Here is a 23,605-nt window from a genome sequence, read left to right on the forward strand (position 1 = left end):
AGAATATACACAACCTAATCCGTCAAAGGCATATACGCCATGTCCTGAAACGTAACCGGCCGTTTGCTCCCAGGAGCCAGTTCTAAAATTGCATATTTGCCTATTCATTCGAGCTACCGAAAGTATTTTAGAAGCCAAAAGTTCCCAGGAGCTACTAATGCCCCCTGGGGAGGTTACATATCAACTATTGCTGGGTACGCTCTTCGTCTTTAATATTTTCACTCACCCAACAATGCTTGGTTTCAGACCAGCCTCTACCAGCTTCCCGCATACAAATATCTCGATGAGAGGAACCTATTTTCTGACCGGACTATTCCACAAAGATCCCGCAATCTTAGCGTAGAAGTTCAGGTATGGGCTTCATCTGCGTGAGAAGACTAATTGCTAATGAGCCGATAGACCCCAGTATATTGAGCGCATAAGCCTAGCCAGTCAGGCTAATACATCGTGCCTCAAAGCAAGGCACCATGATCAATCGCGAACTTTTAGGTCATGCATCCAAGAAAACAGGCTCTTTAACCCTATCCTAATCGACGACGATATCCACGGCACCTCGGGCGGGGAGGACACACCAGAATGGGATGATTCTGATGGAGACACTGTGCGCTTGAGTACACTAGACTTCTATGAAATTATGAGGGATGGAGGTACTACCGGTTCGTAAAAGAAATCCGCACTTACGAATTCGCCACCTGTTGTGACACCAACCAAAGTCTATGGCTGAACGTTCGATTTTACTTGTTCCCCTAAGGCTGAATCAACAGCTTGCGCCTATGGGGAGGAAAAAAGACTTGAGCTCATGTGGTTTTCTGAAGGTAAGAAAATAGTGTTAGTTCGAAGGTGGTGGAAGGTTATTTGAGCTAACCGAACTTACCATAGAAGATCCATAAAGGAAAGATGAATGTGCTACTTTGACATTAGAGTCTCACATAGCATCCCGTGGGCAGCCTGGCGTCTCTAGACCCGGCCAAAGTGGTGAATTGATACCATCGATCAATACTAGCCATATCGCGAACGACAACCCACCTCCGCCATGTCGACAAGGCTCCGTTTTGGCCCAAAAGAAAGTTTGGGGGAGTGGCTAATCTTGGAGTCAGGCGATCAAAGCGCCTCTTGACGGAGAAAAGTTGAGCGGGGGAGCGGTGTACTGCACTGGAGATTTCGAACCATTTTATAACTTCGAACTCCTATGATCTCGCTCCATGAGTTGAAGCCATCTATCGCTTTTGGAAGTGGAAGACCAATGCAAGGTTCGACGCTTATTCGAATCCCGAGGTTTTGGTATAAATCTAACAAGTTCTGCTGAGGATTAATTGTGCTATATGGAATGAGTTTGTCAACTCCCAAATAATTTTCTCAATATATCGGACGGCTTTGAGGATCTCTTTGTCCTTTATCAATTTTGCGTAGGATGGGTGTAGGATGAGTTGCCAAAAGGGTTCCATTTGTCATATTGTCGACATGTGTCTAGTTCCATCCCAAAGAGTTCTCCACCATGGCCGGACCGCTGATCGTCTGAGAGCGAGCAGTTCGGCGGCTGCCTTGACCGCGGGTACGGCCACCAGCAGCGGCAGCGAGTATCGGACCGGGAGCGGAACCCCCCTGGTTCACCGGCCTGCTAGTCAAGTGGGTGTGCTGGCGGAGCTGCTTTCTCTTGCGGTAGCGGCGGGCAACCCAGAACATACCAGCACCGTAAGCAGCGGCACTGGCCACAACACCAATACCAATTCCAATTGAGCTGGGATTAGTCTTGGAAATGCTGGCAGAACCATCGTTGTTGGTGGTACCACCATCTGAACGACTATCGCTACCACTCTCACTACCCCCATCGCCGCCACCGCCGGTTGAGTCACTGGCTCCACTGGGGTAGTTACCATAGAACTCAAGTGGAATTGTTCGGTCGACTCTGGACATCAGTGACCGAATTAATTCACTGGCCTGGTTGTATAGAGCAGAGTTGGGGTTAACCTTGAGAGCTCTTAGTAGATCGACCTTCTCGCGAGGGAAATAGAAGATAGCAAGGGTAGCGTTGTAGCCTGTAGATTGCCAGTTGTAATAAGGCTCAAGGGAAAGCATTACGGGGCTGTCCTTGGAAGAGAGACTTGGCAAAGCGTTCTCAATGGCCTGAGGCGTGTAATTAATGATTTGAGATGACGACAAAGGGGTGTTAATAACAAATGACCACGGCAGCTGGCTGTCAAAACCAAGCTGAAGAAGGGCCGAGTCAGATGGAGCCTCGGTAATTTCGTTTGATGGGGTAATAGAACTTGGAAGCGATGTTGCCTCGGATTTCTTGGTCTGGTCAGAGGTCAAGCTAACGGTCGTGGTAAAGGTAGGCACCATAAGAATGGTGGATGGCATCCAGTCGTCGTTGGAGGTGAAAGGAGTAGAAGTTGCGCTTTGTGTAGACTGGGGCTCCTCTGAGCTCTTGGCCATGCTCACTTCGCTGGTAAATGTAAGGAGAGGTGTGAAAAACGAATGATGGCCGAGCGTGAGAACCTCAGGAGTAGGAGTCAATAAGCTGCTGGGGCCAGAGACAGTGCCAGAGCGAATCCTAGCACTTGACTCAAGAGCAGCACTAGACTTGGTGCCAGTACTGGATTCCATGTCAGTTCTAGTTTCAGCGCTAGTACTAGACTTGGTGCCAGTACTGGATTCCATGCCAGTTCTAGTTTCAGTGCTCGAAGCAGAGGTAAAATCATCCAAACTGGGTGAGTACGAGATGTGAACTGTTCCAATAGAGTTGGTTGATGTCGGAATAAGTACAGTTGTGTTTACCCCCAGCCCCAGGGAAGGAGCGAGACTAGTTGTCTTGGATTGCGAAAAGCTTGTATTGGGCACATGCACAGTCATGAAAAGGGCAGTACTACCAGTACCTGAGGGAGTGGCGCCGTACTGAGTATCCAGGCCAGATATAAGACCATCGGGCAAATTACTAAGAGTTGAGGTTCCAATGGGAGTAGAAGTGGCCGAGAGCAAGCTAGTTGTGGACACAGACATATTGACTGGGATACTAGTCTGTCTAGAAGTATCAGTGAAAAGGGTATTGGTGATACTGCTTTGGGTAGAGGAATTATCGCCCAGACCCAAGTGGTCAGGGTGGTCCAATCCCGCAACTTTCGCAGTGGAGCTTGCCGCATTCAACCCGCTGATCTTGCTGGAGTCGGCACTGATGGCACTGTCTGCACTAGAGAAACCAGATCCATTGGACGCCACAGAGACTAAACCGCCGGTTGAGCTACCAAGGACGATGTCCTGGCTCGATCGTAAATTATCAAAAATGGCGGTTGATAGATTGGTTGACTTAGTCGAAGCAAGCGAAGTAGATGCCTTGGTTGGCGATTCGACAGTGGATGTCACAGTCGGGGCAGTCGATGAAATGGAGCTACCAGTTGAGCCATCAATGAGGTTTCCCAACCCAGCGGCCAAGTCATCCGGAAGGTTGTCGGTGGAGGATGTGGTTGAAGTAGTTGAAGCAGCCCCGGTTGACATATTGGGTGATGATTCAATAGTCCATTCTTCCTTTATTGTGGCTTCTACACTGATAGATGCGGCAGTGGAGTTCTGCCGGGGGATGTTCCTGCTGCTTGAACTCTCAGTCTTTCTAGTTATTGCAGTGGTAGCAGCCAGCTCACCACTGATGTTCGTGTTGCCAATAGCAAGGTGTGGGGTCTTAGGGCTCTTAAGGTAGACAGAGATGGTCACATCAACGATTTCTCGTCCCTTTTGAGTCTGAATGGCGGGCGAGCTCTCCGGAGTGGGAGTAACCGCTGGCTGAGAGGAAGAGCCATGGGTTTGCGTCAAATTGTCCGACAAGCCATTTGAGGGCAAGCCGGGGTCGGGATAAGTGTTCCTCTGAGTATTTTTGCGAGAGGTTCGCTCAACTTCTGGCGGATTCCAGCGCGGTCGGTCCACGTGCGCTTCGGAAACATCCTGAGCTGCCCCAAAGTGGAGGTCGCCTACAGCGAGAAAAGCCGCGAGAACGGAGATGGCATTGGGATGCATTTGCAAAGATATACGTGAATACCCGCAATGAAGCGATATGAAGCCTGCCACAGCTGTATGTATGTACCATTCCTGGAAACGGATTCAAAGACGCCCGCGGTTTCGACTGCTGGAAATGATACAACGAGTTGCAGCTATTTGCCGCGCGTGTGTCGCACTAAGGTAACTATGCAGGGAATGTGATATGTGATATACTTCCAGTACATGTTACAGCCAAAAAGGCTTGAGAAGAGAGTGATAATAATCGCGCGACTTTGGAGTGAACCAGGTCGTTAGGGATAAGACAAATTGTTGTGTCAACACTGTGTCGCCCAATAGACCAGCATCTTTTGGCCAGCATCTTTTGGATACAGACACTTTTGTCCGGCTCAATCTCCTACTGTCGGTTCACCTGGCATACGACAAAACCAAATGGTTAAACGAATTGGGAAATGGCTCGAGTTAGTCACGCGACTGCTCAGAATTGTTACACATCGCGCTCTAACGCGGGGTTTGGTCTTGAGAGAGGCAAGGTAGGAACCATCAAGAAAGTCACAGAAGAAAACGAGTTACACGAACGGGCGTGGTAGCTAAAGACGGGTTTCTTGTTTACGCCTTCAGCTAATTCGAGTGATCAATCATCGCACTACCTGGGCAACTTATTCTCGGCATCAGATATAGGTGAATCATCATCGAAGAGGAAATTTTGGTCGTGTTGTCGCTGCCTAATCACCATTGGGTAAAAATAGCGGGGAACTTAGGGCGCTTGAACAAGTTTATTGAATGCGCTAAGGAACAAACAGTGGGTAAATGGATCTTTTCTTGCAACCGAGCCAGGGATGTACAGAGGCCGATCAATCACCTGGGTAGTTGTAGGGGTTTGGATCTGGTCGGATAATCACTTTGTTTCGAAGCTCACCACTGTGGCGAGGTTGCTTAATTGGGCGTCTATTGGCGGAACCCCGTTTAATTTCTGCGCTTTCACATAAACTTAGTTAAGGGCTGGAGAAGCTTCTGCAAAACACCAAGAGACACTATCTCGTGGTCATCTTTGGGTAGTTTCGACCAAAACCCCTGGGATGCGGCAGCGAGAGCTATGATCAATTAAAATTGGTCGAGCTTTGCCTCTTGTAAAAGCTCCACCCAGCTAGGGTGGAATGAATGGTCTGCTTCGGCGGCTGTAGTTTCCACAGTGCGCAGGAGAGAGCTTGCTGGGTACGTAGACTGGTTATCCGAGCCTCCGTCTTCCTGCTAAAGAGAGGTTTCTTCAATTATCTGGCGAGGCTTTCTTTTCTGAGAACGCAAACTATGATTTCAACGCCGTGGAGATAGACTGAATGGTTTTTCACGAAGGCTCGAGGCTCTGTAACTGCCCGATTACCGTTTGAACAATCTACATTGTTAGATCCATCATGGATAGACCGACAACTTCCGGCGGAACCGGGTATCAACTCCATGATAGGCAAGTGAGGAGTGCATCAAAAGCGGGCATTGTAAAAGAAAATGAAACAAAGATATGGAGGCCCGACCTACCCATTCAACAAGCTAGGAGAGATGATTCCCAATAATCTGCTATGGCGTCTGCGTGTGCCTCTTTCTCCTGCCCGACCGCGGAATTCGCTTTCCTCCGACCAATTTCACTGCTATTCGTGTGCTCCAAAAGAGTGGATGTTATGGAGCCACTATACGGGCGAACCGTGGAAATGCTTGAGAATTTGAGCGTGGCCGGCCACACTCTGGGTCTGCCTGTAATTACGTACAAGAGCTGTGTTCTTACCCCTGGCGATCAAATAGCCCAGGCTGGTTGCATGCATGATTAGCGACCGGCCTGTCCAATTCGCTACCATGGTTGAGAACCTAGAAAGAAAGCAAAACGGATATGAGTTGCCCAAGCTCGGGTAGGTGATCGGCTCCCAGTTCAGGGCAAATACCAGACAGAATACAATCTTCTCCATAACCCTTCCCGCGTGTCTGGGGTTAATTACGTTAGCTACAGAGGCATGATGCTCATGGTGAAGCTATAACGTTATTTTGGCCACTAGACCAAAATACGGAACCGCCCCAGCCTATGGGGTTGTGGTTTAGAATCCAACTATACAAGCGATATGCAGACTATCACAATAACTATGTATGTACAGGAGGATTGTACTGTATCACTTCTTATACGAACTTGGAGCCTCGCCGAGGCCTACCGTGGCGTAGTTGACAGCTATGTTTGCTGGCTGCCCTTATGGCGCATGACTTCGAAACCGTTGGGATGCCTCCGCGAAATCTAAGATGGCGTCCACCATCTTGACACGCGAGGCGTTACCTGGCTTACCATTTCCTCCCTCTTCAGAACCTAGATTACCAACTGGCAAATAAAGGCAACAGCACCTGGAAAGTAGTGTTAAATTTCGCACGTCGTCTCGTGCACATGAGTGCTCTTTTCTGGAAGCTGGAGGCCCTTTAGTGTTTTCATAGCTTCCGCAATCCCCATGCATGCGTGACTCAGATCGTTCTCTAGCTGTTTCACCACGGATTTGCTGTCGTCGAGCTCCTTAGAAATCCCGCGACACTTTGCCTCCCACTCTCCGCTTTCCTCAAGTAACTTCTCCGAATAGGCTTGGGCGCGTTCAAGTTCGACAACGAGCTCCTGGTTTTCGTCTTCCAATCGTTGAATAGTGGCCGTGAAAGAACCACTCCCAGAAGCTGTTTGGAATAGCTTAGGAGGCTCTTTCGAATTTAGGTACTTTGTATTTTTATTTCAGTATATTTGGGGAAATCAGCAGAACCTGGTGTCTCACCTCGTCGCTGATCCTTTTATCAGAGCATGCATCATGTTCCCGTAGCGTCTGCGGACTCACAGCTTCTATCGAGCGCCCGAGCGCATCACATATCTTCTTATACGAGCCGACCGTCCCATCACTTAAGTTCGATTTCAACAGGTGTTCTTGGGACTTTGACACCGACCATGCATAGCCGTCTGCCATGGAGGGCTGTAACCGGACCCGACCTGGGGCGACAGTAAGGCCTAGTCGCTCATCTGAATGCCATCATTAATTGTCATTCCGGTTGGATGCCCCTGAATTTTGGATACCATACAGATATGAGTTGCCAGTGCTTCCCGACATTGCCGCCTCCACAGTGCACGCTTCTCATTGCTCGAGAGCGCCATTCTGGGGGGCTCTTTTTGGCGATCGATTGACCGACATAGCATGGTCTATATACATACCTGATACGATCTATCCTGTTGCCGCAATTGGCTGTTGCCATTTATCGCGGAAACTCACAATTTGCGTACTGGTGCTTTCTTCGCACGATCCAGGATCAGGCTAATAACCACCCCTGTTTATAAAGCACAATAAACATATTGGCGGTTGTTTACTTGAAAAAAGAAATCACCGCCCCGAAGCTCCGTATGGTCTCAATGTAACTGACGGAGGTTCATTTTCATAGCCCGGGTTACTTTCTCACCCAAGGAGCTGCCAGTAACGAGGCGTACTGGTTCCCCCCGCTACCAGGTCTGAGAGGTCTGCAATCAGAGAATACTTTGGATTTAAGTAGTGCATGCTAACGTGAAGGTCAAAAATAGCCTGGCACTTCACCGTCACCCGTTGGAATCGAGTAAGTATTACCGGACCTCAAATCTCAAAATGAGGCTAGTGGCCGACTACGATGTAGACCTAAGCTTTTCGGTGTCTCAATCACGATGATATTGCAGGGTGGTGCAATAAAAACCAAGGACAGGTATTTTGGGGGTGGCGCTTGGGCAAAACTGAGGGTGGCTTCTATCGCCTCGAAATATGAGGCAAAGATTGTCTAACTGTAGCACTTCCCGGTACAATAAATACCTCTTATGATCCACCGTACAAATTTGCCGAATTCACTCCCCTTGATCAGCTCCAATGGCGCAGATTTCTCGCAGGCGAACGCGGCAGATCACCCCGGAGAGGCTTAGCCTCCTGGGCCATCCGCCCAATGTGCAATCTACATCGACCAAGAGGAAGAGGGGAGTTCTCGGCCATTCACGCCGGTTAGCTGAAAGAGCCACCACTGGAGAGAAGATCCACATCAGTCCGTCACGTCAAAAAAGCCGTATCACCCTCCGACTGCGCCAGCAGCAGTGTCAGGGTCCTGAGTCAGCCTGGTGGACTTCTTCGGAAATCTTCGCCCAGAATGACGACGCCAAAAACCAGGATGACGGTGAGCAAAGCCAGGATGAGGCCGCCACCAAAGAAATGGTTCGGCAAGCTTGGCTCAAACGGCTACGTCCCAGAGCGTGTCATCAATCTTCGCCGGTCAAGTCCAATGAGACGCGGAAGAGCAAGCGGGTGTGCAAGGTTTAGTGCCACCAAGACGTTTACTCAACGAACACCAAGGTTGGGATACTGTCGTGATACTGTAAAGGTGCGACGAGGGCGTTTATGTATCTATCTCAATAAATAAGGTCATTTTCCACTTCTCAGATTGAAATTGCACTGATGCTGGCTCCTTGCCTGTAAGATGTCGGCCTATCTGATATATCGGCAGAAAGAACACTGATCTACTTGCAGACCTCGCTCAGTGCGCATTCGTAAATTAAAAACCAGGCGAAGAGCGCTCACTTGTTAGCGAAACCCTTGACAGCGAAAGGAAGATCTTGGATGTCACCGAACGACACGACGCTGCTGATTTGGTTCAGCAATTTTGGGTCATTTAGGGAGGCAAATTCTATGCGTGGGCTCCGAGGGGGTATTCTGGAATGAAGAATAACATTGAACAAAAGATTCGAGTGCTAGGTGTACTTTCGAGCTCCAACCCTGTAATAAAATCAAAGAATGGAGATCTCTTGATGTGTCAGGGAAGACGAGGAAATTTGCTTGTCCCGAAGTTAGGTGGCTGTCAATGTCATTCAAGATGACCCCAATCCGAGCATAATTACTGGGTGGTCTGGTAGTGCGTCTCGGCCTCGATAACCGTGGCGGTGACTCTTTGTGTTCGTCGCGGTCGGGCGGTTCAGGGGTTCGTATCGCGGTCCGTCCCGCCATTATTCACGATCGATTCCGTCGCCACGTGGCGACTGGCAATACAGGGTCGTCGAACTGTACAGTACAGTGACTCCGCAAAAGTTTTAACACCCCCTTTGGCCCCACCTATATACCGCCTTCCATTATAATATACGCCGCTTTATACTACGCGCTAGTGGAGCTCACCTATAGCGCGTATATCTCGCGTTTTTTACCTATTTCTACATCCTATTTCTGTACCCCCCTGCATACCTATTTTATAGGCTGCTAGATATGCCTGCTCGCTCTGAGCTTACCCCGGCTCTTAGAGAGAGGATCAATTTGGATTGTTAAACAATTTGCTAAGAATAAACCAAGTTTTAATAAACAACATATATTAGCTAGTGTTGGCGCGACGATTCAGCAAGAATTTACTAACCTTATTGAGGATGACTTTTAAGAATATATTGATATTTAACAATATGGGTTGTTCAATTAAAACCTGCAATGCAGCCGGAAAAAGAAATTACAACTTATATTCTTACATATGTTTAAATATAATTCCGAATTTATATATATATATTTAAACTTTATTATAATATCAGAAAGTAATATAATAAAAGAAACATGCGATCGTTCTTGGAATCGTTCCGAAGCTGGCAATGAAGATATTGCAGGGTTTGGTGAACGAACATCTTAACCCTCGTCCATCGTTCCGACAAACAAAAACGACTGGTTTATTAAGGGCTGGCTAATGCGTTTGTTTAAATGCAACTAGTGGATGCTTGAGCGAGAGCGTCTATTGTTCATTCACTTTTAAACAGGTTATAGTACACTGACCTCGCCAAAAAAGTGAGGAATACTGGACAATCGAATTAAGCACTCATCAAGAACCTTGGCACGCCCGTTTATCAACAATGCGCCTAATCATGACCATTTCGCTGAATGAGGGCATGGTACTTTTTTTGAGCAAACCAGTGTCCAAGGGTTGCACGAACACCCTTCGAGCCCCTCTGGTAGGAGCTATTGCTACTCACGTTGGACATGTGAACAAGCTCCATTTATTTCTGGATGGGCGCGTTGCTTCAAATACACAACATCAGACAAGGTCAGCCTCAGAAACGTGATGCGCCACAGTTGTGTCACTTGCCCAAGTATATTGGCCCGGCCGCTTGGTATAAATAGGCTCCCATGCCAAAGCCTGGTCTTAATTACCTGCCGACAAACTCTCACAATGGACGGTCTTCACAACGAGCCTGAAGCGAAAGTCAAGCACGACCAAGACAGAGAGAGCGTCCCGCCGGAACACGTTAATGAGCCCCCGGTCTTTCCAGCGCTGCAGAACCATGATCAGCAGCTGGTAGGTAACAATTCTGTCCACTTTTCAGCTGTGTACTAACCGTAGGGAAAAGCTACCAGAGCTGCAACAGCCCCCGAACGAGGGAGAAGCATTGGCCGCTGAACCGTTCCAACCGGTCGCCGAAGAGTTGATGCGGCGATATCAAGACAACCCTCCACTCGCACACCAGGCTAGCCAAATCGTGAAGCTTTATCGACGGCTGTATGAATCCCACCTCGCAAGGAAGACCGAATGCCAATTTCTTGAAAAGGCCAATGAGGAGCTCCGCACGGCGAATCTTTATTTATACCAAGAACGTGAATGCTTGCAGAGTCGATACGCTAAACAGGAAAAAGAACTAGCATGTTTTGGGCAAGCCTTTGACAATCTCGGCACTGGTATTGGTAGTATCCTAAGGAATTCAGAGGGCGGAATCTTAGAATCAATGCTTGAGACAGGCGACAGAACAGACGAAGGAGCTGCATGAATTACCATCTCCAATCCTTTGACTATAGGGCACAATCATACTTTAAGGATGCAATACTGTCAAGATCAGGAATTTCATACTGTTCTAGGTCGCCAACATCTTCCTTATAGCTGCCATTAGCAACAGCCCATATATTCTCATTGTACGTAGATGTCGCGGATCATGCTCTCATAGGTAGCAGAGTTTCGGTCGGTGTGAGGTAGATGATCTGTATGGCTCGGCAGCGAAACGTGCTCCGCACAAATCCTTGATCGTTTGAAATGAATATGACGGAGATAACACGCTCCAGAGCTTATCAGTCGAAGCTACGATAGTCAGTAAAATCTTGGTAAGTTAGGAAAGACTCAGGGATTTACCCCCCAGGACCGCAACCACCATAAGAACAAAGGCTATTGCATACAACTGGTGCATTTCACCTTGCGATTTTAGGCGACCTAAATGTCCGAAAATTGATTTTCGAGAGAGCCAGTAGAAGCCCAGGGCAAGGCAGGTATAATCGATCACAAATATGACGACTATGCCAAAATGCAAAGGCAAACCAGTGTATACACCCAGAATACCAAGCAACAGTTTAACGAAGCTAGAGCATATCGCCACAACGAAGCAAACAACACGAGGCGAAGCGAAGGGCAGATCCACTGCTTTGCTCAGTCGAAAGCACTAGTGAGGTACTGCCTTGTTACACAACTGTTCTGGACACTGCCCTGAAAAGATGACATACCTCAAAGGATGGAATTATGCTGGTTATATTGATTAGAATACTTTGGACTGTGTTATCGTAATGATGAGCTGGTTCCTTAGAGCTTCAATCAGAGTGGGCATACCTTTTTCATCCCTGCCGGCCAAAGTAAAACCTAAGAGCATGCCGATGAAGGTAAATGAAAGCAATGAAGCTGCGAAATTAAACTTCTGGTAAACTGGAAGTTTTGCAAGTGTTCGGCCACATAAAAAAAGTTAAAGTGAATAGATAGAGAGCAATATTGTGTCCAAGATGGAATGTGTTATCGCGAAAACCCCCATGGCTGTTTTTGAAGTGTGCTCTCTGTGCACAAGGACTACATATTATATCTATGAGCTCAAGATTAATTGATGTTGCACGTGTGCCACCACTGGTAGGTTAATCAATACCATATTCGGCACCGCTACCGGGGTCCTAGGAGCGGTAAAAGATCAAGGATGATAATGTCTTTTTACCCTGTATACATGTGACTGTCACTATGCATTTTGCTTACTAATTGTATCTGACCAGATTGTTAAATTCAGACCATTGTTGTTTTCAGTTAGAGAATTGTACTGATATGAAGTTTACCAGTACGTTCGCCATACAACCGATTTCTGTCAAATCATGTAAATTTAATATTTTAATCTTGCGAAAAGCTCAATGTATGGCTCCTGAGAATCCTACTCTGACCAAACTCCTGAATACAGTAATAAAAGCAGGCAATATCACCTTTTATTTATGTATCTATGTCGGTCAGAACTATTTGGGTTTACGCAGAAAGACTCGAAGAGCTGATCGTTCGGTTTAACTGAACTGGAATTTCCTCCATGTACAGTAATGTCCGAAATTGGCTTCTATGGTTCGCATAGAGAAGTTATTATAGAACAATGGTGTTCCATGAGTATTCGATCTTGGGTCTTGGCGGCAAGATTCGAAAAATTTTCTGTGTGGGGGAAGCCAATTTCCAATTTCCAATTTTGATGTAGCTGAAAAGCCAAGGGAGAATGGGTATCAGCTTACGCTCCAAGCACCCAATGTACTGGCTGACTAACCTCATTCCAAGTGTCCATATGCTTTCGGCCAACTACAAATAAAACAGTAAACACTTCCACGCAATTCATGACAGAGTAAAAGAAAAAGACTCTTCGAGTAAATGTCTTATCGCGAGGAGTGTTAAAATCCAGTAAATCCTTGTGTTTGTTTGCTGAAGATAGGCTCTGCAGCGTACAAGTCTTATCATTCACATGTTCAGTCCACCGGCAACTCATGGATCCAGGAATGATGGGGTGCACGAGTGTGCTCCAACCTTGCTTTCGCTGCAGCACAGTTTGTGTTTCTTCGAGAGCAGATGCCTATAGGGGAAAATGTTGCAGGATCCCTACGATAATCGCGATGGTAGGAAGACGATCGGCGGCCATGGCAGCGCTGGCAGTAGAGCACTTCGTTTTGCCGAGACACTGGCATTGGAGTATGGTAAGGAAATGACTCGATGTTTGAAGAGCGAATGCAATTTTCGCATTCACGTCTCCCGATGGTGGTTATGTGCCCTAGACTAACAAACGGTAATTTCATAAGCGACATCTTGACTTGAATAAACAACCTTACGTACTTGTGGGCTATCCACAGCCTAATGCCGTGCAGCCAATGCATAGTGATGAGGAACTTCGATCTAAGATGTGAGATAAGATGTGAGATCAAATGCTCTCCGGCGAAAGATTCAATACGCTCTGGCTTTGCTTAAGCGCGAAGAGTGTCAAAAATGGCCTGGATACAGAAGAATAGGAATAACTGTTGGCTTGGTATTTATAGGGTTTGAAGCAAGTTACCTAGGCTGGAATTTGAAGCAGAGGACAGTTCCTGAAATTCGCCATCGATTAGTATTATTCGAGATGTATGAACTGGGCAAATTTGCGAATAAGTCTCATATTACCCATAGAGAAAACTACTTAAGTCTTGTATTCGTACGCAAGACTAGCCTCAGGAACGACTGAATAAATTCTCGGGCTGTTGGATGCTAAATTAACTTTCAAATGCACGTGTAGCTTCCAACCGTACAGTTGCCCGGTATAATTGTCAGGGCGAGGCAACTCAGCGATTAGGTCTATCGCGGTTCTTTATTAGAATATATTGTAGCAGATGAATAGTCCTGCACGTCACATTTCTGTTTGACCTGGTTTATTTTAAGCCCTTTAACGCCTTCTTTTTTTGTTTAAACTTACTATACCTCGGGTTCTGCCTATTATGGACAAAGTATAGTTTAAAAAAATGCATTTTAATGAGGGTACTTGGTGGTGAAGCCTGCGGAAAAGGGTTCTTGTAGGAAGCATGAAAACATCGAGGACAGGAGCAGAAAAGAATTCCTTACTCCTGGTGGAATTGGAATCAAATACAACATCTGGCTCCGCCCAGCGGAAGGTAGTTGAACGTCGTAGCCAGGGAAATAGTAGTCGCAAATCGCGATACAGTAATGCCTCGTTATTATTTCTTAAAGGTTATTTGCTTTATGCTGAGACACGCTGATCATAGTGACAAGGCGTTTGAAGGACAGTTGTCTATGCACCGTCCGAGATATTACCCCAATTGTGATTCTCACCCAAAGGGTGAAATTAATAGGACGTAGATTCGACTTAGTAATTCCGAAGACTGGCATGGAACGAGATATATAACTGTGTATAGTATGGCAATGATATTCTTCTATTCCTCTAGTCTGTTGTATTGCATCGGAGCTGGTCATGGGGACTCGGTCATTCGCCAATTATGATTCATTACAAAACAAGCAATATCCACCTTCAAGTAAGATAGTAAGATAGCACTTTTGGTAGTACCACGAAATGACCGTTTCAAGTAGGACGAGTGGACGAGAGACTATATCGGCGTTTATCCCAAGCTTAACTGAAATATTTGACCGTAAGACACTGAAAACACAAATTGATGATGCATTAATAGTTCTACTTTATAGAGCCTAGCCGTTGGCCATTTCCTTTTCTTAGAAAGAATTTAGTGGCATTTCACAATTGGTTAGATTACCACTATATTGAATTTTAACTTCTCGTAGTGCTGTAAAAGTCAGAAACTTGATCTTTGGTTGATGCCAAATATAAAAAATCGCGCGATTGATATAGTAGATCACTGGTGATTCCCTCAGCGTACATCGCTAACTTGTGGCTGGGTTTCTCGACGACGGTAGAAGTTGGTGAAGTCTATAGGTATCTTGAAAGATATTAAGAATACCTTGACGGACTGACTGAAAGGCTTGGAGGCTGTCACACAGGCTTGCTTCTCTGTCGGTACAGATGCGACGAAGAGACTCGTTGGTTTCCTCTAGCCAATTATTCGAATTTCTAAGTAGACGCTGTTCTTCTCCGGCTACTTTGACCTTTGCGTATGCTTTTAAGTAGGCTTCCCACAAGCATTGGTACACATCAACCAGCCAGATCGCTTGAGGTACAAGGGCTGGGCATTTCCCTATCAGAAGTTTGATTTCGTTCGTTAAGGCAGAGTTAACACCTTGGGTCATCTAAGCTTCCGTTAGAGAGAAGTATGATTGTGATAAGAGCGTTTGTTACCTGAGTCATCTGCGGCGGTGCAAATATGGGAAGACCGGGCCCAGAAATGCTGTTTTCAGGCCTCTCAAAGTCCTGAAGGCTGGAGGAGCGGCGTCTGCGCTTGGTAGGGCGCCTCTGGGAAAGACTTTCAGCCTGCATATTTGCTACAGAAATAGATCGCATAGGAAGCACAAAGTATCAATTCTTCCCAACAAGCCAAATCCAGCACCGTCCTTATATATATCCTAAAGTACTATATCGACGCTACTTAGCCATTTGAAGGAGCCCAAGCTAGAAGTAAAACGCAAAGTGATGCCCCGACGGTTAAACGATGCATAATACATGGCTGAAGATATCTTTTATTTCCTTGCCTTTCATAAATGATGGATACAGATCAACGTTGATACTTGTTTTGTTAGTACTTAATAAACATCATAACGCATATATTCACGTTAAGCTTGCAAAATGTGGGCACATGTATTGATCACTTTACGAGAACAGTACAAAAGTTTTCATTGATAGCGATGGTTCCGTCATAACGTGCAATTATAGTAAAATTACTTTATTGACCATTTTGTACGTATATTTCTTGGAAAGTCGTTTCAACAGAATTTTAGAGAATGCCACAAATCCCTTTTGGCCCTCCTAGATTTTTCTAGGTACAGTATTCGCAAATAAACCCAGACGCAGGCTACCGCAACCATATATTACCAAACACCCATGTTTTCTTGATTTCTTGACCGGCCCTATTTTCGGCCTCATAAAAGTACACCGCCAGTTAGCTGTCGTTACGGATGATATAGATTTTCTCCCAACACTAAATCACCATTTGCCCGCTACCCCTTCCTCCACTGGTAAGCGGAAGGGCGGGGACCGTTCATCGCAGAGAGCTGGCCCTTACACGCTGACTAAATCGGCTCCACGGTCACAGCCTGAATCTTCCTATCATGTACTAGTTCCAAGCATCCCCTGAAGTTATTGCACCTGGTGACGACGAAGAGGAAGCCACGCAAATTACAGTATGTGTGTGAGTAATTAATTTACGCTGACCCCTCGTCGAAGTTGAACCCTAGATTAAGGTACAAGTGTGATGATATTCAACCATATGAGGAGATCCAACTATTTGTAGTTGCAGCAGCTCATCTCCCGGCTGCCTAGCGGAGTGTCTGCCTAACAGGTAGCCACTCCTATAGATCTATATACATCACGTGACCTGGGATCCAACTGTCGAAACGATATACAGCCTACAAGTACTATATATATCTTCCTATGTACATGTATCTTTTACCACTTTCTAAGCAAACTTGGAGTCTCGCCGAGGCCTGCTGTGGCCTCTATGCCGTCGTTGTGTTTATGCTGCCCTTATGGAGCGCGCCCTTGAAACCGTTGCGATGCTCCAGCGAAATCCAAGACTGTCTTGGTCCGTGATGCACTGTCAATCTTACCTCTTCCTTCTTCTCCTGGTCCACCCAACAGTGTCGATACGCTGTTGAAAGCATCGCCAACCTTAATTCGCAGCTCTCTCCTCTGTTCTCTCAATCGTGCGCAATCTAACAACACGTGGTGAACGCTTTCCCGTTCGCCGCAGAGGCAGAGGTCGTCATCGCGGAATCGAAAAGCCTTGGCATATGTTGACAACCAGCAGTGTCCAGTTTGCAGCTGCGTTAGTAAGTACGCTCGATCTCTAGGCAGAGAGCCGTGGAGCTGTCTGGTGTACTTGGCCGGTAGTATACCGTGGATCTGACGTAGATGGGCGCCGGTGCTCGACTCGTTCCATTCTTTCTTCCATTGGGCGTGGATCCCTTGCTTGATGTGTGCTCTCTCGCGCGACAGCGAAAGCAGAACGGGTGTGTTTTCCCCGGTACAGCTGCCTCCTTACTTTCCATATATTATCGTTGTCCGCCAGGAACTCATTCCAGTGCTTCTTCTTTTGTTTGCGAATAGCATCGTGGTATTGTTTCGCCGCACTTGCGGCCATATTTTCCAGGTGTGGTACCTTTCGCCCTGCTCGTCGCTCCAAGCGGGCGTGGTTTCTCCAATATGTGTATATCTGACGGAGTTGTGTTGGGTCCGCCGTCCACCATCGCTTTGCGTGTGGCGACGGTTTGGCCCTCGGCGTCAAAATATGCACCGGCTCCGACACCGCAGACATGAGCCGGTCGGTTTTCTGCTGCACCGTGCCTCCCGCCGGAGTGGTGGCTAAGGTGCCCGCAATTCGCGCGTTGATGTCCTTCATTGGTGCGTTTTTGAGCAGCAGCTGTTCCTGATGCCGTGGAGCCGGCCACGGGGCATCGAAAACGGTCTAAACAGCGCGGTGGTCCGAACAGTGCTCCGTTCCGTGTATTGCGCACTTGACCATCGAGTCTGTCAAGTTGGTTGAGGCTAGGACGAGGTCGATCGTGGACTCGCAGACCTCACTCTGCCCTCCACCGTGCCATGTCTTCGTGCCTCGTTTGAGCAGGATACAGAGAGCGAATTCACTCATGAGGTTGATGATTGGATCCGCTTCTCCTTGTCCTATTAAAGATACGTCGTCTCCTCCCCAGAGCTGATCGTGGCGGTTAAAGTCCCCCACGATCATGATCTCCATCACCGTTCCCGCGTCTTGCCGTACCTCATTGATTGCTTTTCTGAGGCGATCACATGCGTTGTCCAACGCTGCGGCATCCCCTCTTTCTAAGTAGACTGATGCCATAAATATTAGACGCTCCGGGATGCGGATGACCGCTGCGGTCAGGTCCGGCGACTCGATCGGCACTTGCTCCGCTTCCACATCCTTATTTACCCACAGCATGCTTCGGATTGGCCATCGGCCCTCCCTCCAAGTGGAGGGGACCATCTTGGTCCATTTGTGATGTCCCATCGGGGTTGTCAGGAGCCGCCCTTGGATTCTCCTCGCTTGGGGTTCCTGAATCGCGAGTGCCACTGCGTTTCGTGTCTCTTCATCGTTCATCAAACTGTCATGCACTGCTCCCTGTTTCCTCACATCCAGTTGAATGATTCGGACGCTTTTATTCATGTCGTGATGGAGAGAGTATCCGACAATTTCTGCTGAACCATTCATGAGGGCCCCCGCATGGAATGCACCTCAGAACCGTTTGGCCGTGGCCCTCCGCGGCGCACTTGGCGCACTTTTGCGTGTTCTTGCACTGGAATGCCTTGTGTCCAATTTCCTGGCAATTGTAACATTGTACAATTGCCACTGGTAATGCTCCTTACCAATTACACATTCTCAGCATTGGTTCTCTCAGCGGTGGAATCAACAGACAGTAGTTAGGTCGAGGCCAGGAAAAGACTTCTTCATCAAACACAGATGGCCCGCGGTGAACACGTAATATACATAAGTTGCCAACGTCATAACAGGAGCTACTGTGACAATAAATTAGAATATTGAGACCTATGCTTGTTATCAGTTGACCTTCGTTTCAACAGTATTCAGATACTCACAATCCTGCCTTCTTATTTTCCATACAACAAAAGCAACAATATCCAACGCTTCATGGGAAGCAGCATCTCAAGGTCGACTCAGACGCTCTACAGATAATTTGTGTGAAGAAAAAGTATTGACCAGGCAAGAAACGCGAGGCTAACTTCGATTGATTAGGATAAGGTGTATAACAATACAGAGACTGATCCTTGAGAATTTTGATAATTCCTCAAATCCTCCCCTTACGTATAGGTATGGGTCAGAACCATAGTTAAGCGAGTGATTTTGACAGGGTTCACGCCTTATTCGTACCGGTTCTAGTACGAAGTCGTGGCGATATGTCGAAGGCGCTGTGACAATTTTTTGGGAGGTCGAGGGATCTGCTCCGCACTGAGTACCTTCCTCAAACGGTTGTGTTGAAATCGTAGAGCTTCCGCTGTCCTTGGACCATATCGGTTTCGAACTTGGAGGACTGTTTTGGCCAAAATATCCAAAGAGGCTCCGTGCTGGAACAGCCACCTGAACTTGTCGATATCGCGTTTGTCGTGGGATTTGCAGCTTCTGTCGTAACTTTCACAACAGAGCCTGTTGATCCCACCTCGGACCTCATGATAAGAAGCACCATGATCGGTCAACCAGCTCAATCGACTTTTGTAATCGTTCGAACGAGCGGCCTGCTCAACGAGGTTGCCACAAGAAATAAACTTCAGGGATGCTCCTTTTTCGATCAGAAACTTCAGGCCTAAAGTCAGACCATTCTTGCGATAGGCGTATGATAGAATGTGGCCTTTCGATATGTAATGATGTTTTCCTAATTGACAGTTCTCATACCAATACTCTAGCTCCTCGCTTTTAAGAGCCTTGATATCTTTCAAAGTGGGCGCAAGAGCCTCACAGCCAAATAATTTCCACATCTGACGACAAGTCATGCGGAACCGTAAGTAATTGGCAAGGTCAAGGTTCGTTGCGATTAGAACCAAGATCTCTGGTGGTAGAGTAAGAAAGGATGCCATTATGGTCCTCGAATGACCGAGTTCATGTATAATATATCGCAGAAAATAAGCAAGGCCGGCGAAGTTGACCTCGATCCAATGCCATAGGTTGCGGATGTATATGTGGCGACCAAGTTAAAGCGAACATGTCCGAGGGCGGAAAGTTAGGCATATATGCGTTACATCCCATCACGTGATACTAGGTTGGTGCTGGCATGGTGTTTGATTAGTTTGCAGAAATAGAGGTCTTGGTAAAACCGCGGCGCGAAGAGATCAATTAAATATTAGCAAGCGACCCAAACTTGACAATCTATTGGTTACCTGTGGAGATGGGGTTGATAGCAGCTGGTCCATGGCGAAATCCATGGCACAACAGGAGAGTTTAAGGCATTGGTCGTGCGATCTAAGTTCCCAGAAGGGAGTATGGAATCCGAATACACGACAGCTTTAGCTATGGAAGTCCAGGTATCCAATAAGATTTTGACTCGCAGCATGATGATTGCAAATGGTAGAAATTCCGAGACAACCCCTTACGGTTGAGCATTGCCCATTACATTGACATCAGAATGGATCCCTTGGAAGCTTCAAGCTCGGCTTCAAAGCAACCGCGAGGTTTAAAAGGCGAAGTTCACAATTTGCCAAAAAACACCTTAAATCTTCTGCTCGATTGAGAACGCCACTTCGCCTTTCATTCGACAATCTTCGAAGTCAAGACCATGATGTACTCGACTTTCTGTTGCAACTTTCAACCATGGGTCCTACTGCAGAGTGCACATTCCACGAATTTTATCTCATGTCCCAAGCACATGGCGACTCACACCCCTTATATTACAAATTTTTCATTCTTGACGGCCAATGGAGCTCTGATCTCTTTCTCGAGACTGTACAGTAGTAGTAGTAGTAGTAGTAGTAGTATTCATTTACACTGACCCCTCGCAAGGCGATATGCAGTATACGACGACTATATATCCGGGTATGTACATATAAATTGATCCACTTTCTGACATGAACTTAGAGCCTCGTCACGGCCTATCGTGGCCAATTGCCGTTTCCATTGTTAGGCTGCCCTCATGGCGCGGCTATAGTGGAATTGCGGATGAGACGGATACGAAGTATCCGATTTTGGCTGCATCTCTGTTAGGAACCGCGAGAATGCGGGCAAAGCAGAGGCTAAGAATCTGGACAGTGACTGAGTGACAGATGCGGTTTTGTTCCGAGTTCGTTTGATTGAGCGTTGGCTTGTCTTATTCTTGAGATGGAACGGTGACGGTTTATTGTGAAAACGAAGATGAAGATCTTCAATTGTGAGTATGGGGTTGGCGGGAAGAAAAGGTTCTTGCACTGGAGGAGTCGGTTGCGGTATAGATGTGACAGGTCGCTGGAGGACGAAAGCATACGTTGTTTGTTGGTTTTGGGGCGAGAAAGTGATGGACGGTATCGTTTGATGAGGCTGGGGAGAGTGGGCTGTTGGAGGTTGTTGAGGCTCTGGGTCTATTATGGCGGGTAGCGGATTGGAACGGCAGTCCAGGTTGGTGTTCAACCATTCCTTCGCTGTAGTAGATGTGATCGGCGTGGATTGAGTTTGAGTCTTTGTACTGGAGTCGTCTGTAGTTGGTGTACTGGAATCGGCGGTAGGAGTTAACCGTTTAGGGGAGGAGAATGCGGTGGTTGAGGAGGGGGGTTTGTTGTGAGTTCCGAGGTGGTGTTTCAAATCGCACGAGATTATCTGCCATATGCAGTCTTCCTCGTGTAGCTGTTGCACTTCCTCGGACGGGGTGCATTGGAAGGTGGATAAGTGCTTGGTCGATTGGCAGGCAAAACAGCATGCCACATTGCTGACTCCTGAAGGTCGGTAATAGAAGCCATTCTGGGCCAGTTGGAGCGGAGTGGCCCCAGCAAGCACTATTCCTTTGAACGAACGAGCTCGGGCTGTGATGGTGGAGTAATCGTAGGTGATTGAGACGAGAAAGTAATCCTCATCGTGAGAATCATCCTCGACGTGAGAATCGTCCTCATTATGAGAATCATCCTCGGCGAGAGAAAAGTCCTCAACGTTGGGGTATTCGGGTGAGATTGTGGGGTTTGCGGCTTCGGGGGTGGGAGATGTGCGACGGGTTGGGGGGTTTGGAAGCTGGGGGTTCAGCCCCACCCGCAGGCTTCTCGTGGTCATCCCCATGGTCCTCGGGAGGGTCGGAGGGTCCAAAAAGTACAGTCCTTCACTACAGAGAAGTCAGGTCCTCCTGGTGATACAGTCACTAGCCGCCTGATACCCGAAACTTACAGTAGCGACCGGTCGAGACTGTACAGTAGTGACCACTTTCGCCTTCCATGTCGGACAACACAGAGGAGCTTTTTCGAACCCTAATCACATGCGCTACTAAGCCGTGTTTAGTTACCCTCGTATCCAAAACCGTCACAAGGTCGATTGGTATAATACCAAAAGAAGTATCGTAACTAACTGGTCATGTATTGTCACAGATTTAAAATCACAATGCTACCTTCCCTCCCCATCAAGTCATTGCAATTCACATACCAAAACATTCTAACCAACGCTATATTCTATGGAGTGTTAGGTCCTATCTTCCTTCGACAACCTTGATGCATTCGATGTCTCTGCAAGTCGCCGATTCCCATGGTGGTCTAGGCCTAGAGCCTTCTCATAGTCGCTCGTACATTTTTCCGCCTCCTTCAGCTTGAAGACGCGCTCGTAATCACTTTCACCTCTTTACTCCCTTGAATTATATATTAACCTATTTGGCCCAGCGCTATACCTTTTACGACAGTCAACCCTAGACCAATATTCTCGGAAGAATCTCAGCCCAGTAATACTAGACAATGCCATGAAAATATCCATTATCTCATGACTGTATGGACTGTGATCTGTCTGTTACCAGTCACTTGTAACAGATTAACCATACTCCAAATTACCTCAATATAAAAAGGGGTTTGTATCGGATTGAATCTTTGCAGTGGCCCGGGTCCTTTATACTAGACCGTACAGAGTGGCTGCGAAGTAGTAGTGGAAACTGCTACTCGAAACATTAGATAAATCATGCTGGATTTCAGTAACCATTGAAACCCCTGTCAGTGTACACTACAACCGCTGGGCACCGTGATATTGCTCCTAGGAGACATTGTATTATGTAAACAGATCGTAGGTTTCCCGACCTTTCGCACTTCCCCCAATATAAATAAGGCACCAGCGCGCCCTGCTTTCTTGATAATTTGCCTCCACAAAGTGTAAACTACTAGGTTAGGCAAACCCGGTCTACTGTCACCATGGTAAGCACATTCATTTATCTCAAGTACCCTTTTAGGCAGCGCGACTAATAAACATCAGTATACTGTGGCCTCCTTGCAGACGATATCTTGCGTCTGGTGCTACCGAATCATTGATGCTACGACTATGTATCTGGTAGAAGGAGTTGTATCCGTAGACGAGGATGAAATTATAAAAATTTTGCCACAGGTATTCGATGGATGGAGTCTACCTCAACCTATGCAACTCGACAAGGGGTTGGATAGCTGGTTCGAATACGGACTCGAAGTCACCTTAGAGACAACAAAACGCAAGGCGAAGAAGGATGACCACCCAACGATTGTGAGAATTTTAAATGCCACTCACAGCGTGAATGGGGAAAAGGAATTTGATCTTCACGTTGCCCTTTGGCTCGAATCTGGAGTGCTTAAAAAACTCGCTCCTTGCCTGCTTGACGATCATAACAGAAATTCGGGTATGTGTTTCAGCAATATGTGAACCATCGAAATGCTAATTTTGGCTCAAAGGTGCCGCGAGAGATTTCAAAGATCTTCCATGTGGTAAGAAGGAGGCGGGCATAAAGAGTGCTGCTATGCGGCTTGGGCAGCTACGTCGTTCCGCCAGAATTCAAAATCGCCGATTGACGGAAAACGCAGAAAAGAGACGACTGACTCTCCGGGATCTGAATTCTCAGCAAGTACATCATGCAGGAAGCAAGCGACGCAAAAATGCCGGGTAGTGTCAAGAAGGTGGTAGTGCCATGTTCCCGGACTAGGTGACTAGATCTAAACCTTTGTATCTTGTATCTTCCATACTGGTGAAGCTTCTGGTATTATTACCCTGTCGAATACGAGACGCATCATTCACGCGCTATTCGTATCTGG

At 47.1% G+C, this 23,605-nt stretch overlaps 9 protein-coding genes across 9 annotated transcripts; 3 read left to right on the plus strand and 6 right to left on the minus strand.

Moving 5' to 3' along the window:
- Positions 1-1,467: 1,467 nt before the first annotated feature.
- N7537_010397 (uncharacterized protein) lies at positions 1,468-4,005 on the minus strand (the record flags this gene model as incomplete). Its single annotated transcript, XM_056901451.1, has 1 exon — positions 1,468-4,005. One exon carries the CDS (start codon positions 4,003-4,005, stop codon positions 1,468-1,470), a length of 2,538 nt encoding a protein of 845 aa, XP_056750119.1.
- A 1,516-nt stretch (positions 4,006-5,521) lies between these two features.
- Positions 5,522-7,141, minus strand: N7537_010398 (uncharacterized protein; the record flags this gene model as incomplete). The annotated part of the gene is made up of 5 exons (XM_056901452.1): positions 5,522-5,730; positions 5,762-5,841; positions 6,387-6,715; positions 6,771-7,009; positions 7,069-7,141. The coding sequence occupies 5 exons, from the start codon at positions 7,139-7,141 to the stop codon at positions 5,522-5,524; spliced, it is 930 nt and encodes a 309-aa protein (XP_056750120.1).
- A 730-nt stretch (positions 7,142-7,871) lies between these two features.
- On the plus strand, positions 7,872-8,312 carry N7537_010399 (uncharacterized protein; the record flags this gene model as incomplete). The annotated part of the gene is made up of 1 exon (XM_056901453.1): positions 7,872-8,312. The coding sequence occupies one exon, from the start codon at positions 7,872-7,874 to the stop codon at positions 8,310-8,312; it is 441 nt and encodes a 146-aa protein (XP_056750121.1).
- A 1,873-nt stretch (positions 8,313-10,185) lies between these two features.
- N7537_010400 (uncharacterized protein) lies at positions 10,186-10,777 on the plus strand (the record flags this gene model as incomplete). Its single annotated transcript, XM_056901454.1, has 2 exons — positions 10,186-10,311; positions 10,364-10,777. The coding sequence occupies 2 exons, from the start codon at positions 10,186-10,188 to the stop codon at positions 10,775-10,777; spliced, it is 540 nt and encodes a 179-aa protein (XP_056750122.1).
- A 3,875-nt stretch (positions 10,778-14,652) lies between these two features.
- Positions 14,653-15,202, minus strand: N7537_010401 (uncharacterized protein; the record flags this gene model as incomplete). The annotated part of the gene is made up of 2 exons (XM_056901455.1): positions 14,653-15,015; positions 15,065-15,202. 2 exons carry the CDS (start codon positions 15,200-15,202, stop codon positions 14,653-14,655), a joined length of 501 nt encoding a protein of 166 aa, XP_056750123.1.
- Positions 15,203-17,345: 2,143 nt separating this feature from the next.
- Positions 17,346-18,062, minus strand: N7537_010402 (exonuclease/endonuclease/phosphatase family protein; the record flags this gene model as incomplete). Its single annotated transcript, XM_056901456.1, has 1 exon — positions 17,346-18,062. One exon carries the CDS (start codon positions 18,060-18,062, stop codon positions 17,346-17,348), a length of 717 nt encoding a protein of 238 aa, XP_056750124.1.
- A 725-nt stretch (positions 18,063-18,787) lies between these two features.
- Positions 18,788-19,483, minus strand: N7537_010403 (F-box protein; the record flags this gene model as incomplete). The annotated part of the gene is made up of 1 exon (XM_056901457.1): positions 18,788-19,483. The coding sequence occupies one exon, from the start codon at positions 19,481-19,483 to the stop codon at positions 18,788-18,790; it is 696 nt and encodes a 231-aa protein (XP_056750125.1).
- Positions 19,484-20,519: 1,036 nt separating this feature from the next.
- N7537_010404 (uncharacterized protein) lies at positions 20,520-21,638 on the minus strand (the record flags this gene model as incomplete). The annotated part of the gene is made up of 1 exon (XM_056901458.1): positions 20,520-21,638. One exon carries the CDS (start codon positions 21,636-21,638, stop codon positions 20,520-20,522), a length of 1,119 nt encoding a protein of 372 aa, XP_056750126.1.
- Positions 21,639-22,868: 1,230 nt separating this feature from the next.
- Positions 22,869-23,460, plus strand: N7537_010405 (uncharacterized protein; the record flags this gene model as incomplete). The annotated part of the gene is made up of 2 exons (XM_056901459.1): positions 22,869-23,196; positions 23,249-23,460. The coding sequence occupies 2 exons, from the start codon at positions 22,869-22,871 to the stop codon at positions 23,458-23,460; spliced, it is 540 nt and encodes a 179-aa protein (XP_056750127.1).
- Between the last annotated feature and the right edge of the window lie 145 nt (positions 23,461-23,605).

This window comes from Penicillium hordei, assembly GCF_028827395.1.
Source record: "Penicillium hordei strain IBT 12815 chromosome Unknown utg000005l_segment0_segment0, whole genome shotgun sequence".
In the NCBI taxonomy this organism is placed as follows: Eukaryota; Fungi; Ascomycota; class Eurotiomycetes; order Eurotiales; family Aspergillaceae; genus Penicillium; species Penicillium hordei.